The 15,467-nt window shown below is 46.1% G+C and overlaps 1 protein-coding gene across 3 annotated transcripts in view; it reads right to left on the minus strand.

Annotated features, from left to right (window-relative positions):
- ADD2 (adducin 2) overlaps positions 1–15,467 on the minus strand; it is a 42,722-nt gene that overhangs the window by 20,439 nt on the left and 6,816 nt on the right. For all 3 annotated transcript variants that reach the window (XM_045446392.1, XM_045446391.1, XM_045446390.1), the window contains exons 3-8: positions 12,889–13,040; positions 12,408–12,488; positions 9,831–9,980; positions 8,291–8,434; positions 6,266–6,364; positions 1,594–1,770 (exon numbers count right to left, since the gene is read on the minus strand). In XM_045446392.1, coding sequence (XP_045302348.1) covers positions 1,594–1,770; positions 6,266–6,364; positions 8,291–8,434; positions 9,831–9,980; positions 12,408–12,488; positions 12,889–13,040 — 803 coding nt within the window. The remainder of the gene's footprint in view (positions 1–1,593; positions 1,771–6,265; positions 6,365–8,290; positions 8,435–9,830; positions 9,981–12,407; positions 12,489–12,888; positions 13,041–15,467) is intronic.

Genomic DNA, 15,467 nt, shown 5'->3' on the forward strand with positions numbered 1-15,467 from the left:
GGTCCAATATTATTCTAGAACAATATTAAAAGTGCTGACAGCAAGAATTATTGTTTTGTTTCAAAATTTAATGGAAATACTTTTTTTTTTTAAATTTTTTTTTTCAACGTTTATTTATTTTTGGTACAGAGAGAGACAGAGCATGAACGGGGGAGGGGCAGAGAGAGAGGGACACACAGAATCGGAAACAGGCTCCAGGCTCTGAGCCATCAGCCCAGAGCCTGACGCGGGGCTCAAACTCCCGGACCGCGAGATCGTGACCTGGCTGAAGTCGGACGCTTAACCGACTGCGCCACCCAGGCGCCCCTAATGGAAATACTTTTACTTCTACTTCTAGTGTTTTACCATGATTTATTTTATCATGTTAAATGTCCTCCTGTCTTAATAGCTATATTTATAAGTCGATATATTTTTATCAAATAACTTCTGATACTAAAATGACCAAAAGGTTTTTATCCTTTGACTCATTAATATCATAAAATACATTTAAAAGATTTATAATATTAAACCATCCTTGAATACTAGGAATGAGCCTTCACTTGGTTATTAGGTATTATTATTCAATGTTATGCCAGATACTATCTGCTAGTGTTCAGAAAGCATTTTTCATCAACTCAAAGACTGGTCTGAATGTATTATGATCATTATGGTTTTGTGTCCTGTTTTCATCCTCTGAAACAGTTTAAGATGGCACAAGAATTGTCTCTTAAAGATTTGAAAGAATTCCTGTATGAAACTTTCTGGCTCTGGTGCTTTACTTAGGCATGGATTACTCGGCACACGAATGTTAATGGGAATTATATTTTCAGTGTGGATTGTATTTTTCATCATTATAACGTGGCCCTCATGGTCAGTCTCATACTAATGTGGAGATGGTTTGGAGGGACTGGAGGCAAGGGGAAAAAGATTAATTATCACAATGACCTGGATACAATAAAGAGGGTCCAAGGTAGTAGCAATGAGGAGGGGAACATGAATTAGATATAGAAACGGTCTAAGGATAGGTTTCATCCTTCACTTCTCTGAGCAATCAATGTTATAATCTCTTCCTGCAACCAGTACCTCATGGTGCATACTTTCCTCTTGTTCTCCAATTGTCCCCTGTTTATAGGTCATATCATCAACTAAACTGTTAGCCCCTAGAAGGAAGAACATCTTAACATTCTTTTGTATCCTTTCAAGCTCACTCCTGGACACATACCAGTTAACTCCTTGCAGGATTGATTCGTTCAATCATTATGACAGCATGTTGTTAGAATACTGCTTACCAGAATAAGGAAATTAGTATATTCTGTGTTTTCTACATTAAAATCATGAGATAAGAAAGGCAGAACTAACCACAAAGGAGTGAACTGAGCCACAATATAAGATGGCATCCACAGCCCTTAGAAGGGGTGGCAAAGGCCATCATTTAAGAAGACTCAACCACTATTAGAATGACCACAAATTCTGAGTCAGGTGCCAATCAATGAGGCCTTCACAACTTAACCCTGATGCTGGCAGTTCTCACGCCCACCTTATTGTCCCACTGACTGGTTACAGGGGGCTGAGGCTCAAGAGACTGGCCTGAAAGGACAATGGCACAAGACTCACCAGGTTGTCCAGCATCCTCATGAGGGCTTCAAACTCGTGCTCCCCCAGCCGGCTCTTCTGCATGGGTCCGAAGGTGCTCCCTGCCCACTGGACAGAGCCCACTTCGTGGGGTCGGTGCTTCTCCTGCTCCAGGAGGATGAGGTTCTCCACTCCCCCAGCGCTGGACAGGGCGGACACCTGCGGCAAAGAGCAGAGAGACCTCAGTTTGTGTGTGTGTGTGTGTGTGTGTACACATGTCTAGAAATGTGAGCTGCATGTGACTTTTTCCTCCCAGAGGAAACTTACTGGGCATGCACCCATTTCCAGGAACAGAGGTATTAGCAATTTCTTTCTTAGTGTTAGTTCTTAGAGACTACAGAGGAGGAGGAAATCACGCAAATGTTAAACCTTAAGAATAAAGCAATATGGAGGACTCAAAAGTTACCTGGGATACAGACCAACCTCAAATTGTGATTATTTTGCAGGTGGGGTCATACAGTAAGATCAGAAAGGGCTCCAAAGGGGCTTCAATTCTTGTCTGTAATATTTTATTTCTTAAAGAGGAAAAAATCTTAAGTAAAAAGGCTTTTACTTTTTAAATCTGAGTGGTGAATAGTGGGTGTATATTCTATTATTCTTCTGCACCTTTCTCTTTCTCTCTTCAAAATCTCTCCCTCTGTTGTTTTTTTGTTTTTTTTGTTTTGTTTTGTTTTTGTTTTTTTAGAAAAAAAGTCACTCGAAAGAAAATAGGCTAGATTCTCAGGCAATAAAAAACATCAGAGTAGCCTGATGGCTTGAATTAACAGGTCTAAAGGAAGAATTCATCTTCAACAGTGGTATTAGTTGGTCAAGGAAACCCAGAAAAAGGAGATACATGATGTGCTGGTAGTACACAGCTGGGCGCTGTGCAGGAGTCAGGCAGCTTCACCAATGAACTTGGAGTATATGTCCCATCATGTCTCCATGGAAAGGGGCTATAACAAGTGGTTGCAGGCAATGGACTCTGGGTATTAGGGCAAGAGGTGTGTGTATACAGCAGGCGATTTTAATGATCCTAAAAAACATTCCCTAATCTAACTAATCTCCTTATTTCCTAATTCTATATTCATCTAATGGTACATTCTATTTGTTCCATGAATCCACCGCTTGGACATAATTGGTTATGATTTAGCTTCCAGGGTGAGTCCCCCAACAGGGAGAGATGGTGGTTTCTGAGTATTATAGGTAGTGATCCAGGTGTTTTGTGCTGCAAATCTGATTGCCATTTGATATCTCTTGTAAGCCTACTTATTCTAGGAGAATGCTCCGATTATATAAACATTCGGTGTTCCAGTTTTTACTGAAAATAAAAGTGTACAATTTAGCTTGCTGGCAAACATAAGTCTATGAAACCATGAGGCTCTGGGACACACCCAGAGTGTGTTAAATTCACCAATGTAACAAATGGCTCCTACGAGATGTCCTAGAGGTCAGCCAGGCCACCCCTGCAAGGTGACCCCTGTCACCCTGTGAAGTGGAGGGAGCAAGAACACTCATTTTCCATTCCCTCTTCATCCAAGACATGTGTCCAATGGAAGCCTCCATTTTTATCTTACAAAGATGACTCTGTTTCCTGGCAAAAACAGAGACTTCAGTAGGCATTTACTCCCCTCTCCCACCAAAACTAAATGTCCCTGTCCAATATCCCTGGAAGATGCTCAGATCCGTGCCTATTGAGGCAGCCTACTATACTGTTGTCCAAATGTGAGAAGGGTTACAGTGAGTTCATACAGATTGCACTGAGTTCAAACCTCCCTTTTTGTTATGTGCATTCACTAGTTCCAGTTCTGCCCTCTGTTGCTGTATTTTCTAATGCTGAAGTCCCTCACACCTACACTGGGGCCGCACCGTGGGAATGCACTCTCAATGGCCATGAATCCCAACTGGTAGATCAATTACCTAGTTCATCGTGGGTCCCTATCTAGCCAAGGCAGGGCTTTAGCCCTGGGACCGTGAAACCCTGACTTGGAGTGCAGACTGTCAGTTGATGTTTCCCTGGCTGACTTGGAGTGAAACCCTGACTGTCAGCTGATCTTTCCCACTGACCCTCATTGCCCCAAGAGGCAATGCAATGTAGTGTTTAAGAACATGGACTTGGGACATAGGCTGCCTGGGCTTGAATCCTGGCTCTGCTACTCACTCACTGTGTGACTTGGAGCAGTTATTTACCCTTTCTGTGCCTCAGTTTTCTCATCTGTAAAATGAAAATAGTAGGATCTACCTCACGAGTATTATGTAAGGCAATATTCGTGAAGTACCTAGAATAGCACCCGGTACATAGAGAGTGCCACATAAATGTTTATGATAAATAAATTCTGGGGTTTTACTATGAAAGAAACAATATGCCCTGGGGACTAGTCGTTATGGAGGAGGAAAGAATTGCCCACATCCTTACAAGAGCTGACTCCTTCCACCTCCCTTCCCCGCCCCCCCATTAGTTTCCATGGTGATGGGTAGCAGATGGGGAAGAATTGCCTGAGCTTCTTCCCATCTGCCTGTAAGCAGAGCAGGGAGCTGCCTCTCTCAGCTGGGGATGACCCAGATTCCTAGAACCCCAAACTGATGGAGAGCAATGAGAACACTCTCCCCAAGGTGAATGGACTAGGCTTTTAGCCTTGAACCACTAAAATGACCACAGCCACATTTGCTTGTTTGCCAAGGTCACTGGGGGAGAAAAGTAGGCCCACAATGGAAATAGAACCTCAGTGCTGGCTGTTCAACTAGAAATGGCCTGGCCAGGGGCTGCAATCCCAACAGCATCTGTCAGCCCCTGGGATCATTCATGCCTTAAACCATCCACACTTCTGGCCTAATCTTGCCTGTTTTGCTTCTATACCTTCCAGCTTCCTCTCTCTCTCTAGAAGCTTCCCTGTTCTACAAGCTGGGGAAAAAAGCCACTGGAGCTTTTCTGGGGGGTTATTTGGCTCCATTGCCTGATGCACTTTAACAAGGTCACATCGAGTCAGTCCTGACTGAAAAGAAAGGGACAGCAGGCAGGGCCAAGAGAAGCAGCTGGGGCTGTTGGGGCCAGTGGCTGACAGCTCTGCGCTTTCATCCCCTCAGCTGCTAGACAGCCATCCTGCCTTTGGTTAAACTGCACAGAGGCCATTTCTTAGTGTGGAGCAGTCTTCACCATGTGGGGGGATACATGGGCATCTCTCTCCATTCATTTTAGGTCCATGCTGTCTTTGCAAAGTGATAAGAGCTATTTTCTCACGGAAGCCTCTTCTTCAGCAGGAAGGTGGGGAACTTGTAAGAGCTCAGATATGGGGGGAAACAAAGTGGGCATATCAGAGGCTCTGCCAGGTTCTAATGTCAGTCATGGGACAGAGCTCAGGGTCAGCATCTCTGGTTGGGGTAGGGAGGCCACCGCATCTGAAAGGTACTGCCTTGATCCTGGTTCTACCTTCACCTTCTTTGGTTCTGACCACTGCTGTTTGGGGGGTGGGGAGACTTCTTCTAACTCCTATTCATCATTGTCTTAATAACTGTCCTCTCAACTTAGGCCTTTAAAAACCATTGAGAAAGGTGCCACTTGTAGTCTCCACCTGGGATGCTTCTGGGATTGTCCCATTCTTCCGCCCACCCCTCAACTCCCAAGACAAAGGCAGGCCTTCTGTCTGTGGCACTGCTCTGCCTAGACGGGCCAGAAGAGAGCAGACAGGAGACCAAAGGACCTTGCAAGGAGCTGACTCATCCTGGAGCAGTTAGCCGCCCCTTGTGTCAACCGAGTCCTAAAAATACCATCAGCAACACCTCTCCTTGTCTGAAAGGCCCCATCCTCACAAGGACTCCACAGTCCCCATGTCTCCAGCTGAGGAAGCATAGGCTCTGGAAAGCAAGTCCCTGACCCAAGGGCACACATCCCAGAGCTGGGAACGATGAAGTCCATTCAGCTTGCAAGGCCACCTTCCTCACCCCTGACAGCTTGCCACACTGAAAGGAGCATGTGTTTGGGTTATCCAACATTATTTTGTTAACTGGCAGAACTATAGGGTTTGTGCTTTCCTATTGCTTCTCCACCAATTCCTCTAGGGGGCCCATGATCACTGACACTCCCTACCCACCCTCTATCCCATTGCTTACTAGTTAGGGGAACTTTGTGATGGGCTCCCTGGACATTACTTTGGAGATTCCCTGGTGTTCAGGCTTGCCATGTCAAACTTCACCCTGGCCTGCTCTCCACATCTCTTTCTGGGCTGGACCATGTTAATAGTATTTGCAAACGACACCCTCCAGGCAAAAAAAAAAAAAAAAAAAAAAAAAAAAAAAAACCTACCTAAGTTACCTAAGTGGTGTCTATTTGGCATAGATAGATGTTACAGTTATACCCCAGGTAGGATCTGAGCATGGTAAGAACTTTTATATGCCCTATTATGGTTTCTACCACCATCCAATTGATGGGCCTACAAAGTTCCCTGCCCTGAGCACTGACCCTCAAGAGGTAGGCAATGGTTGTTAGATAACAGTGATAAATATTTTAAAGCTGCAAAACTGATTCTAATTGTGAAACTTTAGAAGGATAAGGTGGTTCCAAGGCAGAGAAACAGGGCAAGGCTTTCAGATGGCTGGCTCACAGGACTCCTTAAATCACAGCCAGGGGGGCCTGCGTCAGAGGCACTCTGGGGCCCACTCCCCAGAGGAACTTGCTCACCTGTATCTCACATGCAGCCTGCAGGTGGAAGACCTTATAAAACGCCTCCTCCACGGTGTCACCTAGAGCAACCACTCCATGGTTTCTTAGCACCAGGATCTGCAGAGGAGCAAATGGCCAATTAAAACTTCAAGTCTTTTAAACTTTAGTTAAGAAGGAGCGATTTTTCATCTATTCCAGATCAGTTTCCATATCCAATCCCAAAGCACCCTCCCCACCAACTCCTTGTTCATTCTCCCTCTACAAACATTCCTAGCTACCCCACATGTAATATTAACCCGAGGAATCATCCCTAAGAAATGGAAGATGCTTTGTAAAACTGAGACTAGGTAGCTTACTGGATTTCTTTGGGCAATACCTGGATTTTTAGGCTTTGGATGGCTTAGAAATCTAAAAAACTGGTGTCTGTTAAATTGAACAAAATTACTTGATGTCCAATATTAGGGACTAACCTCAAAAGCAACCTCTGGATCCTGTGACTTGGTTGACTTGGAAACCAAAACCCAAGGGGGTGGCTCTCTCAAGAGGTGGTTCTGAAGAAACAGGTGAGTCATGTCACCTCTCTGGACCTCAAGTCTCCTCTCCATGAATTCGGTGATGTCCTGCCAGCTCTAAGACCCTATAGCTCTGTGAAAGAAGCTGTAGTGACCTTCTACTCTAACTCTCTGGTTTTACAGAAGAGGAAACAGAGGCCTAAAGAAATTGAAAGTCTCCCAGCTAGTCAGGGGCAGAATCCGAACTAGAACCCAGGTGTTTTCACTGTTGGTGCAATGTTTGTGAGTCAGCCAGGAGCAGGGAGATAAAAGCGGTGGTGGTGGGGGAGAGAAACAGAAATTAATTTACACTAAGAGCCTGACTCCCCAAAGTTCAGATGAAGAAACTGTTCCTTGGTTAGTTTTATCTTCAAGAACTCTCTGAAAACAGATGATGCCCACTTAGTAACAGGAACACAGATCGGTGTGTTGGATTTGTCCTTGCAGACCTTGGCTGAGGCCTAGTGGCCTCATCATCACATTCTCTGTTGCTGAATGAAAACAGCTGGAGTTTTTTTCCTCTCAAGGGAAACAGGAAGGGATGATGACTCTGGCCTCCAAAAGACTTTGTAGATAGCAAATGCCCCATGTCTCAAACTCTGACAGCATTTCATAGATGTGAACATCTCCTCCTTCTCCGGGCATTGCTAATGAGGCATTAGAGAATGTCAGGAGAGAGTGGCAGGGATTTCTCCTCTGTGTCAGAGATGGGAAGACAGGGGCTCTCAGACTGGAAATGACTCAGGCAGTGAGTGCCTTTTGAGGACAGGAACAAGCATCCATCAGCCCAGGCTCCGTTCCAAAACTTCCTGTACTAAGCTGGCCACCCCTAATTATTTGCTGTTAAAATATAGGTCTTTAGATTTAAAAAAAACAATAGTGAGATTCTGTTTCTATCAAGTTAGCAAAAAAAAAAAAAAAATGGTAACAAGTTTAGGAAGACTAGGAAGCAGTGTTCTCACATACCAGATGCTGGGGAGGAGAGGGCAATTTGCCTATATGAAGTAAGAGTTCTAAAATGTGCATCCCAGGCATTTATCCTAAGGATGCAGTCTCAGGCATACACAGAGATTTAAATGAAAGAATTTTCATTGCATGTTGTTCATATCAAGGAAAAATTCAGGGGAAAAAACCCTCCAAATGTCCAACTACAGAAGACTGTTAAGGTAAAATGGTGACACAGCCATTCATATAATGAGGTATATTTTAATAATTTAAAATAGTGATTTAGAAAATAATAAAACACAACGGTATTTACTGGATATTGCTAAGGGAGAAAGGAGAATATATTTTATGATCCTAGTTTTATAAATATATGCGACTATATTTCGAGTGAGCACCAAAATCTCAGGGTAGTGGCATATAGAGAATCTTTTTTCACATTTTTGTATATGTGCAACTTTGAAACATTGTCCTCTGAACACGTGTCACTCATGATGTAGGCTTTTGACAATCCCACCCCAGAGTGTCTTCCCGGAACAGCTGAGCAAACCTTGCAGGTGGGTCCAAGGCACTTCTGCAGGCTGATTCGATCCGCTTCCTGCTCCATCCCACCATTGAAGTCATAGTAGGCCATGTCCCCCACCAGCAGGGCATTGTGGGAGACAGGCAGGAGGCCGCACTTCATGGCTGACACCTTTAGTGAGACAGTGGAATGGTTAGCACCTGCAGCTCCCCTAGCTCCTCTGTCACATCTGCGCTTTCCTCAGAGTGGCACAGCCAGACTCTCCTCTGAGGACTACTGGCAGAGGGAGCAAGCCCCCAACAAAGGCACCGCCCTCTGCCTCTGCTGCACCTGATTGGGTCTGGCTTTCTGCTTCCTCTGATGTCTTTCCAGATTTCCCAAATCTTACCATTTTGATAGCAGCCATGTCAATATACCATTTTCTAAAACTGCTACAGAGAATGCCCTTGAGAGAGCTGGTGCTGCTGCCCACTCCCAGCTCTTCTCTTGTCCTAGGACTCGGGGAAGAGGCTGGGGTGAGGCAGGGTCCAGGGTCCTCTGGGATGGGCTGGTGGAAGTCCTCAACCTTGAGGTCAGGGCAGAAACAGGGAGGCTCACTGAGAAGCCCCGTCTTACTCATGACAGGGCAATAAGAGCACCAGGGAACAGGGTTAAAATCCATGCCCCACACCCTGCCTTTTATTAAAAGCAAGGGCATGGAGAGATTTAGGAGAGCTTCTTGCCTTTGTTCACTCATTCTGCCCCATGAGTAAGCCTGCAGAAATGGACACTCAGCACACATATATCATTCAGTCTTGGCCCAAATTCTGGAAAATCTGAATCCTCATAACTAGTGTACTTGGTAGAAAAAACCCGAGGCCAGTGACAAGTCTGCTCTGCCCCTGTAGGTATAAGGCCTCGTAGTCAGAGAGATGGGTTGAAGGCTGGGGAAACATCCAGAACTGGTTGGTGGTTGCCTTTCCAAGTGACACTGCAGTGTCTTAGGTACACATGGGGAAATTACCAGAGCCCTTGAATGGACAACCTGATACTTGAGGGTATCGCTTCTACTCTCTCCTAGTTTTCCTTGCTGCAATCCCAGCTCTCAGCCTACCTTGGGCAATGAGGAGTGGACAAGTCCAGGTTCCCACTGTATTATCTTTTATCAAGATCTCTCCTTACTAGAGAGAGGGGCTGGGGGCAGGCGTCAGCCCTTAGTCCAGTAGGACTGACCTGAACAGAAACTCAAGAGATGCCATTACCTGGGTCAGTGGTGCTTGTGTGTGTGTGTGCAGCAGGGTGGGGGACGCAGTAGAGCAGACATTACACATCTTTACCTTATTTCCCCAAACCAAGACTTTGGTGCTTAGAAAAATGGAGAGGATTAGTGTCCCCACATTGGGTGTTCCCTCTCCTCAACTTGGCCTGAGTTCCAGGAAATCTTTCCAGAACTGTTTTTAAAAAACAAGACTGCCACCAGCTTGGGGGGCTTAGGTCTTTCCTCAGGGAGAACCTCAGAGAAGCAGGTAGCAGGGGTCTTCCGCCAGCCTCAGGGTCTGAAATGCTGGCCTAAGGAGTGGACACTCACGGCTGCGGTGGCTGGCGTGTGCAGGTGGATGATGCAACGCACATCGGGTCTGGCTGCGTAGATGGCCGAATGCAGACAGAAGCCCGTGGTATCCACTGGGAAGCAGCTGCTGCCCTTCTCCACCACCTCTCCCAGGATATTCACCTTGATCTGGGCCAACAAAGAAGAGACACTGATGGCCACAGGGCCGGAAGAGGCCCTCACGAGTCTCCCTGCCCGTGGGCCAGCACACGCCTACCCACTGTATTCAGACATTCCAGCACACCAGCAGCTAGGGCTGGGCTTGGTGTTGGGAGAAAAAGAGACCTGGTTTCTGCCCTCAGTGAGTACACAGGCCAACAGGCAACATGGGTGATTATAATTCAGCAGGAAAAATACTAGAGCAGAGTTTCTCAAACTTTACTGGGTATAATAATCACCTGGGGATCCCGTCAAAATGCAGATTCTGATTCAGTAGCCAAGAATGGGGTCCAAGAGTCTACATTTCTAACAAGTTCCCAAGTGACACCCAGGCTGTTGGTCTACAGACCACAACTTGGGTAGAGGGGCTAGAAGACAGTCCATCACAGAATTCTCTAGAAACAGATGGAAGGAGTCTTTGATCCCAGTAAAAGAAGGAGATCAGAGAAGTCTTCCCAAAAGAAGTAACATCTGAGATGTTTTCTTGTTTTTTACTCTTTACTTTGAATTTTTAAACATACACAAAGGTAAAGAGAGTAGTATAATAAACATCCATTTACTAATCACCCAAAAGCTAGGTCTTAAAGGACAGGTAGAAACTAGTCAGTGGTCTTATAATATAATCTGCTTCTGATGCCAAGGAGGTAGTAGGTGTCATGGCTAAAAATCACGCATTCATGTGATGTGCGCGCACACACACACACACACACACACACACACCCCTAATGGTGGCTCTGGCTGACTCTGCACACAGTCAGGCTGTGGTGTTCCCTGCTTAGCATAAACAGTTTCACGGAACATCACCACTAGAGAAGGTCACTTTGTGACACAGCAACACAAAAGACTATTCCTTAATCATGCTTAAGCATAGACAAAAACAACCCTGTGCAAGTACAATCATGTCCATACCTCCTCCTGGCTAAGGGGAAACCCTGGAGCTTCTTTATCAATGGCAGCTTCTGCCTCGCTCCAACCCCCCACTCCTGCCTCACAGAACTGCCCCTATGCCTGACATTGCACTATCCAAGGCAGCACCCTCTTCTTAGCACCAGCCAGTTGTCCTAAAGTCACTTCTGCACACAGCTGGCAGGGTACGATTGCTACACGGAAACCTGGCCACATCACTCACCTGCTTACAGTGCTTCAGAGGCTCTACACGACCAGCAGAATAAAGCAAAAGCACCATAACAAGGCTTTTGGTGCCATTTATCATCTGGTCCCTGTCACCATTCCAACCTCACTAATATGTGAGCCAGAGGCAGCCACTCACTGTCCTCCCAAGTGCACCATGATCTGGCATGCGTCTGGCTTTGTGCAAACTGTCTTCCTGCTGAGGACACAATTGCCTCTGCCCAGCCTCTCCCTGCTGTCCCGGTCTATGTCTGCCTATCCTGTGGTTTCCTGGGGACTCAGTTCATTCACCACTGGGTCAACCCAACTCCTTTGCCCCTCCTGCTGGGGCTCCCTAAGCTTCCTGCTATAGGAGAGCATTCTTCACTCTGAGTTTACTTGCCTGCTCCCCCACTAGGCCACGAATGACTTAAAGGCAGAGCCTGTGCCTCCTTGTGTCTTTGGTTCCAGTCTGACTCAACCATGACCTTGTTAGGTGGCCCTGTTCAAGTCACTTACCTCCCTGGGCACCAGCATCCTCTCTTCCCTGTAAAGTGGCCATGGCAGTCCTCATGGTCCTGCCCTGCCCAAATACACTGTGACTTTGTCAGCTGGCTCTTTTAACTGCAAGCCTGGACTCAACATGTGAGAGTGTGTCAAGGCTGGCAGAGGCCTGGAGGTGGCACCCTCTGGCCTCAGCTGTGCAGCACAGATGGTGTAGCCCCCTGCAACCACTGGCCCTCTTCTGCTTGTAAGACAGTCCTTTCTAATGTTTTCCTTCTCCCACCCAGGAATCTTTCCTGATCAAGACCAACTTCTGGAACTTTCTTCCTACTACACCTAAAAGGAGCAAGAGAACCAAAAGGGGTCCCAGAAGCTATCTCGAATGGCACCAGCACTAGGCAGGTCTTGCAGAGTGCTTGAGAGAAAGTACTGGCTGCTGTTCTAATATATCCCCGAATCTAGTAAGGCCTCCCCACTCCCAGCCTTTGGGGTCCAATCCCAGGCATAGGAAGACCCCGTGCCCATCTCCTCCATTTCCTCCTCCTCCTCCTCCTCCTCCTCTTCCTCCCTCCGACTGCGCTTGTTGCCTGCACCTTGCATTTGGTCTCATGGTTGGGTTGTGCTATGGGTATTCTGCTTCAGGGCCATGTGTCTTCTCTGGCCCACCAGACTGCAAGCTCCACAAGGAACAGGAAAACAGCAGCTAATCTGGAGATGGCCTGTCACTCTAGGCTGCTGTTGTTTCAACAAGGAATAGGCAGCGAGATGCCAGACTGTACTCACCAGGCTGGATGCGGTGACTTCACTACAAGAAACTCCCTTAGGGCTAATCAGGAAGTGATCCTGTTCCTTGCTGACTCTCAGCTGGAAGGAAGACACATGTTGTCAGTGGCAAGGAGAGAGAGGGATCATTTCCAAGGACTCTCTGCTTGAATCCCCTCTTTCCCTGAATCCACTGCATCTAAAACTTCCTCCCAGGAACCCTTATCTCCCTCCAGCACATGAGAGATGAAGAAGATCCAGCCTTTATTTGGAACTGGGGCAATGGACCTACAATAGGAATCTCCCAATGATCAGGGGTAGCCGTAGAAATAGGCTCCAGGAGTTCCTAGCTCCTTATCTAGAGAAGTGGCCACGAGTGACCACAATGGTTAGAAACCTTGAAAGGGCTCAGTGCATGACCATGCCAACAGCAGGAGTTCTCCCTTCCGATTTTGTCAGGGCCACACACAGTGCCCACCCCACTCCAAGATGCTCTCCTCACCGTAACGTAGGTGTCGCTCAGCTGGGCCCAGCCATAAAGGTCTAAGAGACGGTACACGCTGCTGATCTTGCACCGCATGAGCCGCTCTCCCTTGGCCAGGTTCAAGGTGTCAGCTGTGTGGAGGTCATTGATGGGTGTCATCATGGAGAAGTCTGCAGGGAAACAGGGCGGGGACAGGGCAGCTCTCAGGGTCAGGGCTCCTGTCTGCCCCCCTTCCTTCCTTGCCTTAGTCTTCTCCAAATTCTCACTGGCACCACAACTGCACAAAACTTCCACAGGCAGGGAATTAAATATTCTTTGACTCTTACCCAGGGGGAGAATGTCCATAGAATGGATAGTTGTGCCCAAGTAAGTCTTCTGCTTACTCAGATAAAAATGGCATTGCTTTTGGTCAAAACTCATGGCAATATTCAAACCACAGAATGGAGAGTTCTCAGAATGCCAAGCCTACAATAAATCCTGAAGATTGACACTGAATAAAAGCAGAAGTAAGTTTCTGGGCATAAATAGGGATATATTTCATCAACTAGTTTTCATGAAGAAGTTTCTAATCATTAGACCTGCTATTATCATATTGTTTAAACTATATCATGTAATATAACTTCTCCTCTGCTTTAGAAACAGGGAAAATTAGAAAGCCAAGTCAGGCAGGAAGTCAATTCCTCAACCTTTTCTGACAAGTCATAAACTTCCAGAAGTCAGTATGGCTGGCTGAAAGGCTTCAGGCCTCAGGCAGGCCACATCTTTTCCCCTCTGGATGTGCAGTCCCTTGGTTACTTATGGTTCTTTCTGGGAATTTGGAGGGATGTGGAAAGGATTTGGAAATTGGCTTAGAAGATTTGATGGTCCTATCCTCAGGGCACCAAAAGGGTCTAGGAGGTGATGTCCAGTCTATCCCATTAAAAATGATGACTGCTGCCTGCACACCTCCAGAAGGCATAAGAGGGTGTCTGAGACCAGCACTTCTGATTAGTATCCAGAAACCAATAAAAGAATCAATAGGAGAGGGTTCTGGCTTAAAATGATGTCTGGCTGGGAGCCTCCTGATGCTGCCTCTCCCAGCATCTCACTAAAAACTTTAATGGATTCAAATGCCCTTTAGAAGCTTCCACCATCTCAATAACCTCACTACTATACAATGTGATATATGTCCTATATCAGGTTTTCCATTAGTTGAAACGATGAGGTTGTTTGCAGAAGTGAGGGTGGATCAGGTGCTGTTGGGCCTATGTAAAGCAAACAGAACCAACCTCAAAACACCCCATGTCAGGAATATGCCCCCAGAAAGCCTGTGACCACCAGAGGGTTACCTCCAGGGCATGTGTCCAGTTACCATGGTTGACAGAGAAAGAAGTGGTCCAAAGGCTCAGCTGAACTGGCAAAAAGAACAACAAAATTCTAAAGTCAACAATTTCTAATTGGAATTGACCAGTCTGGGATCCTTTCTTCCTCTCTGTGCATTCCCTAGACAAGCAATTACCTCTTTGCTTCATCTCTAGCAGCAAGAAGGGAGGGATATCAAAAGCAACCCCGCCCCCATATAAAGCCAGGCAAGAGGGGCTATCCACAATTTCTTGGAATCCTTCTTTTACAAATAACTATGGAGTCCCAGGGATGGCCAGGAGGCCAGAATAGGTCTAAAAACATGCCATCACATCTTCCGTGTCCTGTATCAGTGTCCCCCTCCCCCACTCCATGGAGCTTTGCTGTAAGGATTATCCCACCCACAGGCCCACGGTGGGAGAAGAAACCAGAAGCTTCCACCAGCAACTCAGAACCTCTGCTCTCAGGGTTTTAAGAGAAAGAATGCTTGTTCTGACCAGCTTCACAAAAGTTAGGATACTGAGTGCCAGGTTTATGACTTAGATCTAACCAAGCCATTTACTCAAGGGACCTAAGAAAACACAGAAAAAGATGAAAACTCACTAACCCCTCTGGGAAAGCTAAGACTGAAGGACACACTACTGCAAAAAAAAAAAAAGAAACCAAAATAAAAACACAGAACCACCACAAAATTCTAAGGCAAATGGAGCTGGACAAAGAACAACCTATCTGTGCGTGAATTCATGACTCTTGGAAACTCCCCTGTCCACAATCCCTGACTCAGATACCCTGGACATAGACTAATCAGATTTTCAGGCATCCAACTGTCTTTCTGACAGATGCTGGCCAGTAAGGCAGTGAGAATTCTGGTCAGCTCTATTTCTCTCCCAAAAGAAAGAGTATAAGGTCAGAGACATGAAAACGATGAGAAAAAATAGGATAGCTTTGGAAGACAAAGACCAGAGAGTCAGCATACAGATAATTAGCATCAATATAACAGAAACAATTTCTGAACTGAAAAAGAGGCCTGTGTAAATAAGTTATAAGGATTTACTACATGCCAGAGGGAAAAGTCCATAAAGGGAAAAAGCCTATAATTATATGCTTCCTGACACATTTCTGAAATACAAGGATAAGGAGAAAAAATGCACAAACGCCTACAAAAAAAATTTGGGTTACCTACAAAGTAACAAAAAAATAGCCTGTTTCAAATTTCTCTGCTATAGCAATAGATGCCAGAAGACAATGCTACAGGA

This window comes from Leopardus geoffroyi, chromosome A3 (assembly GCF_018350155.1).
Source record: "Leopardus geoffroyi isolate Oge1 chromosome A3, O.geoffroyi_Oge1_pat1.0, whole genome shotgun sequence".
NCBI classification, from domain to species: Eukaryota; Metazoa; Chordata; class Mammalia; order Carnivora; family Felidae; genus Leopardus; species Leopardus geoffroyi.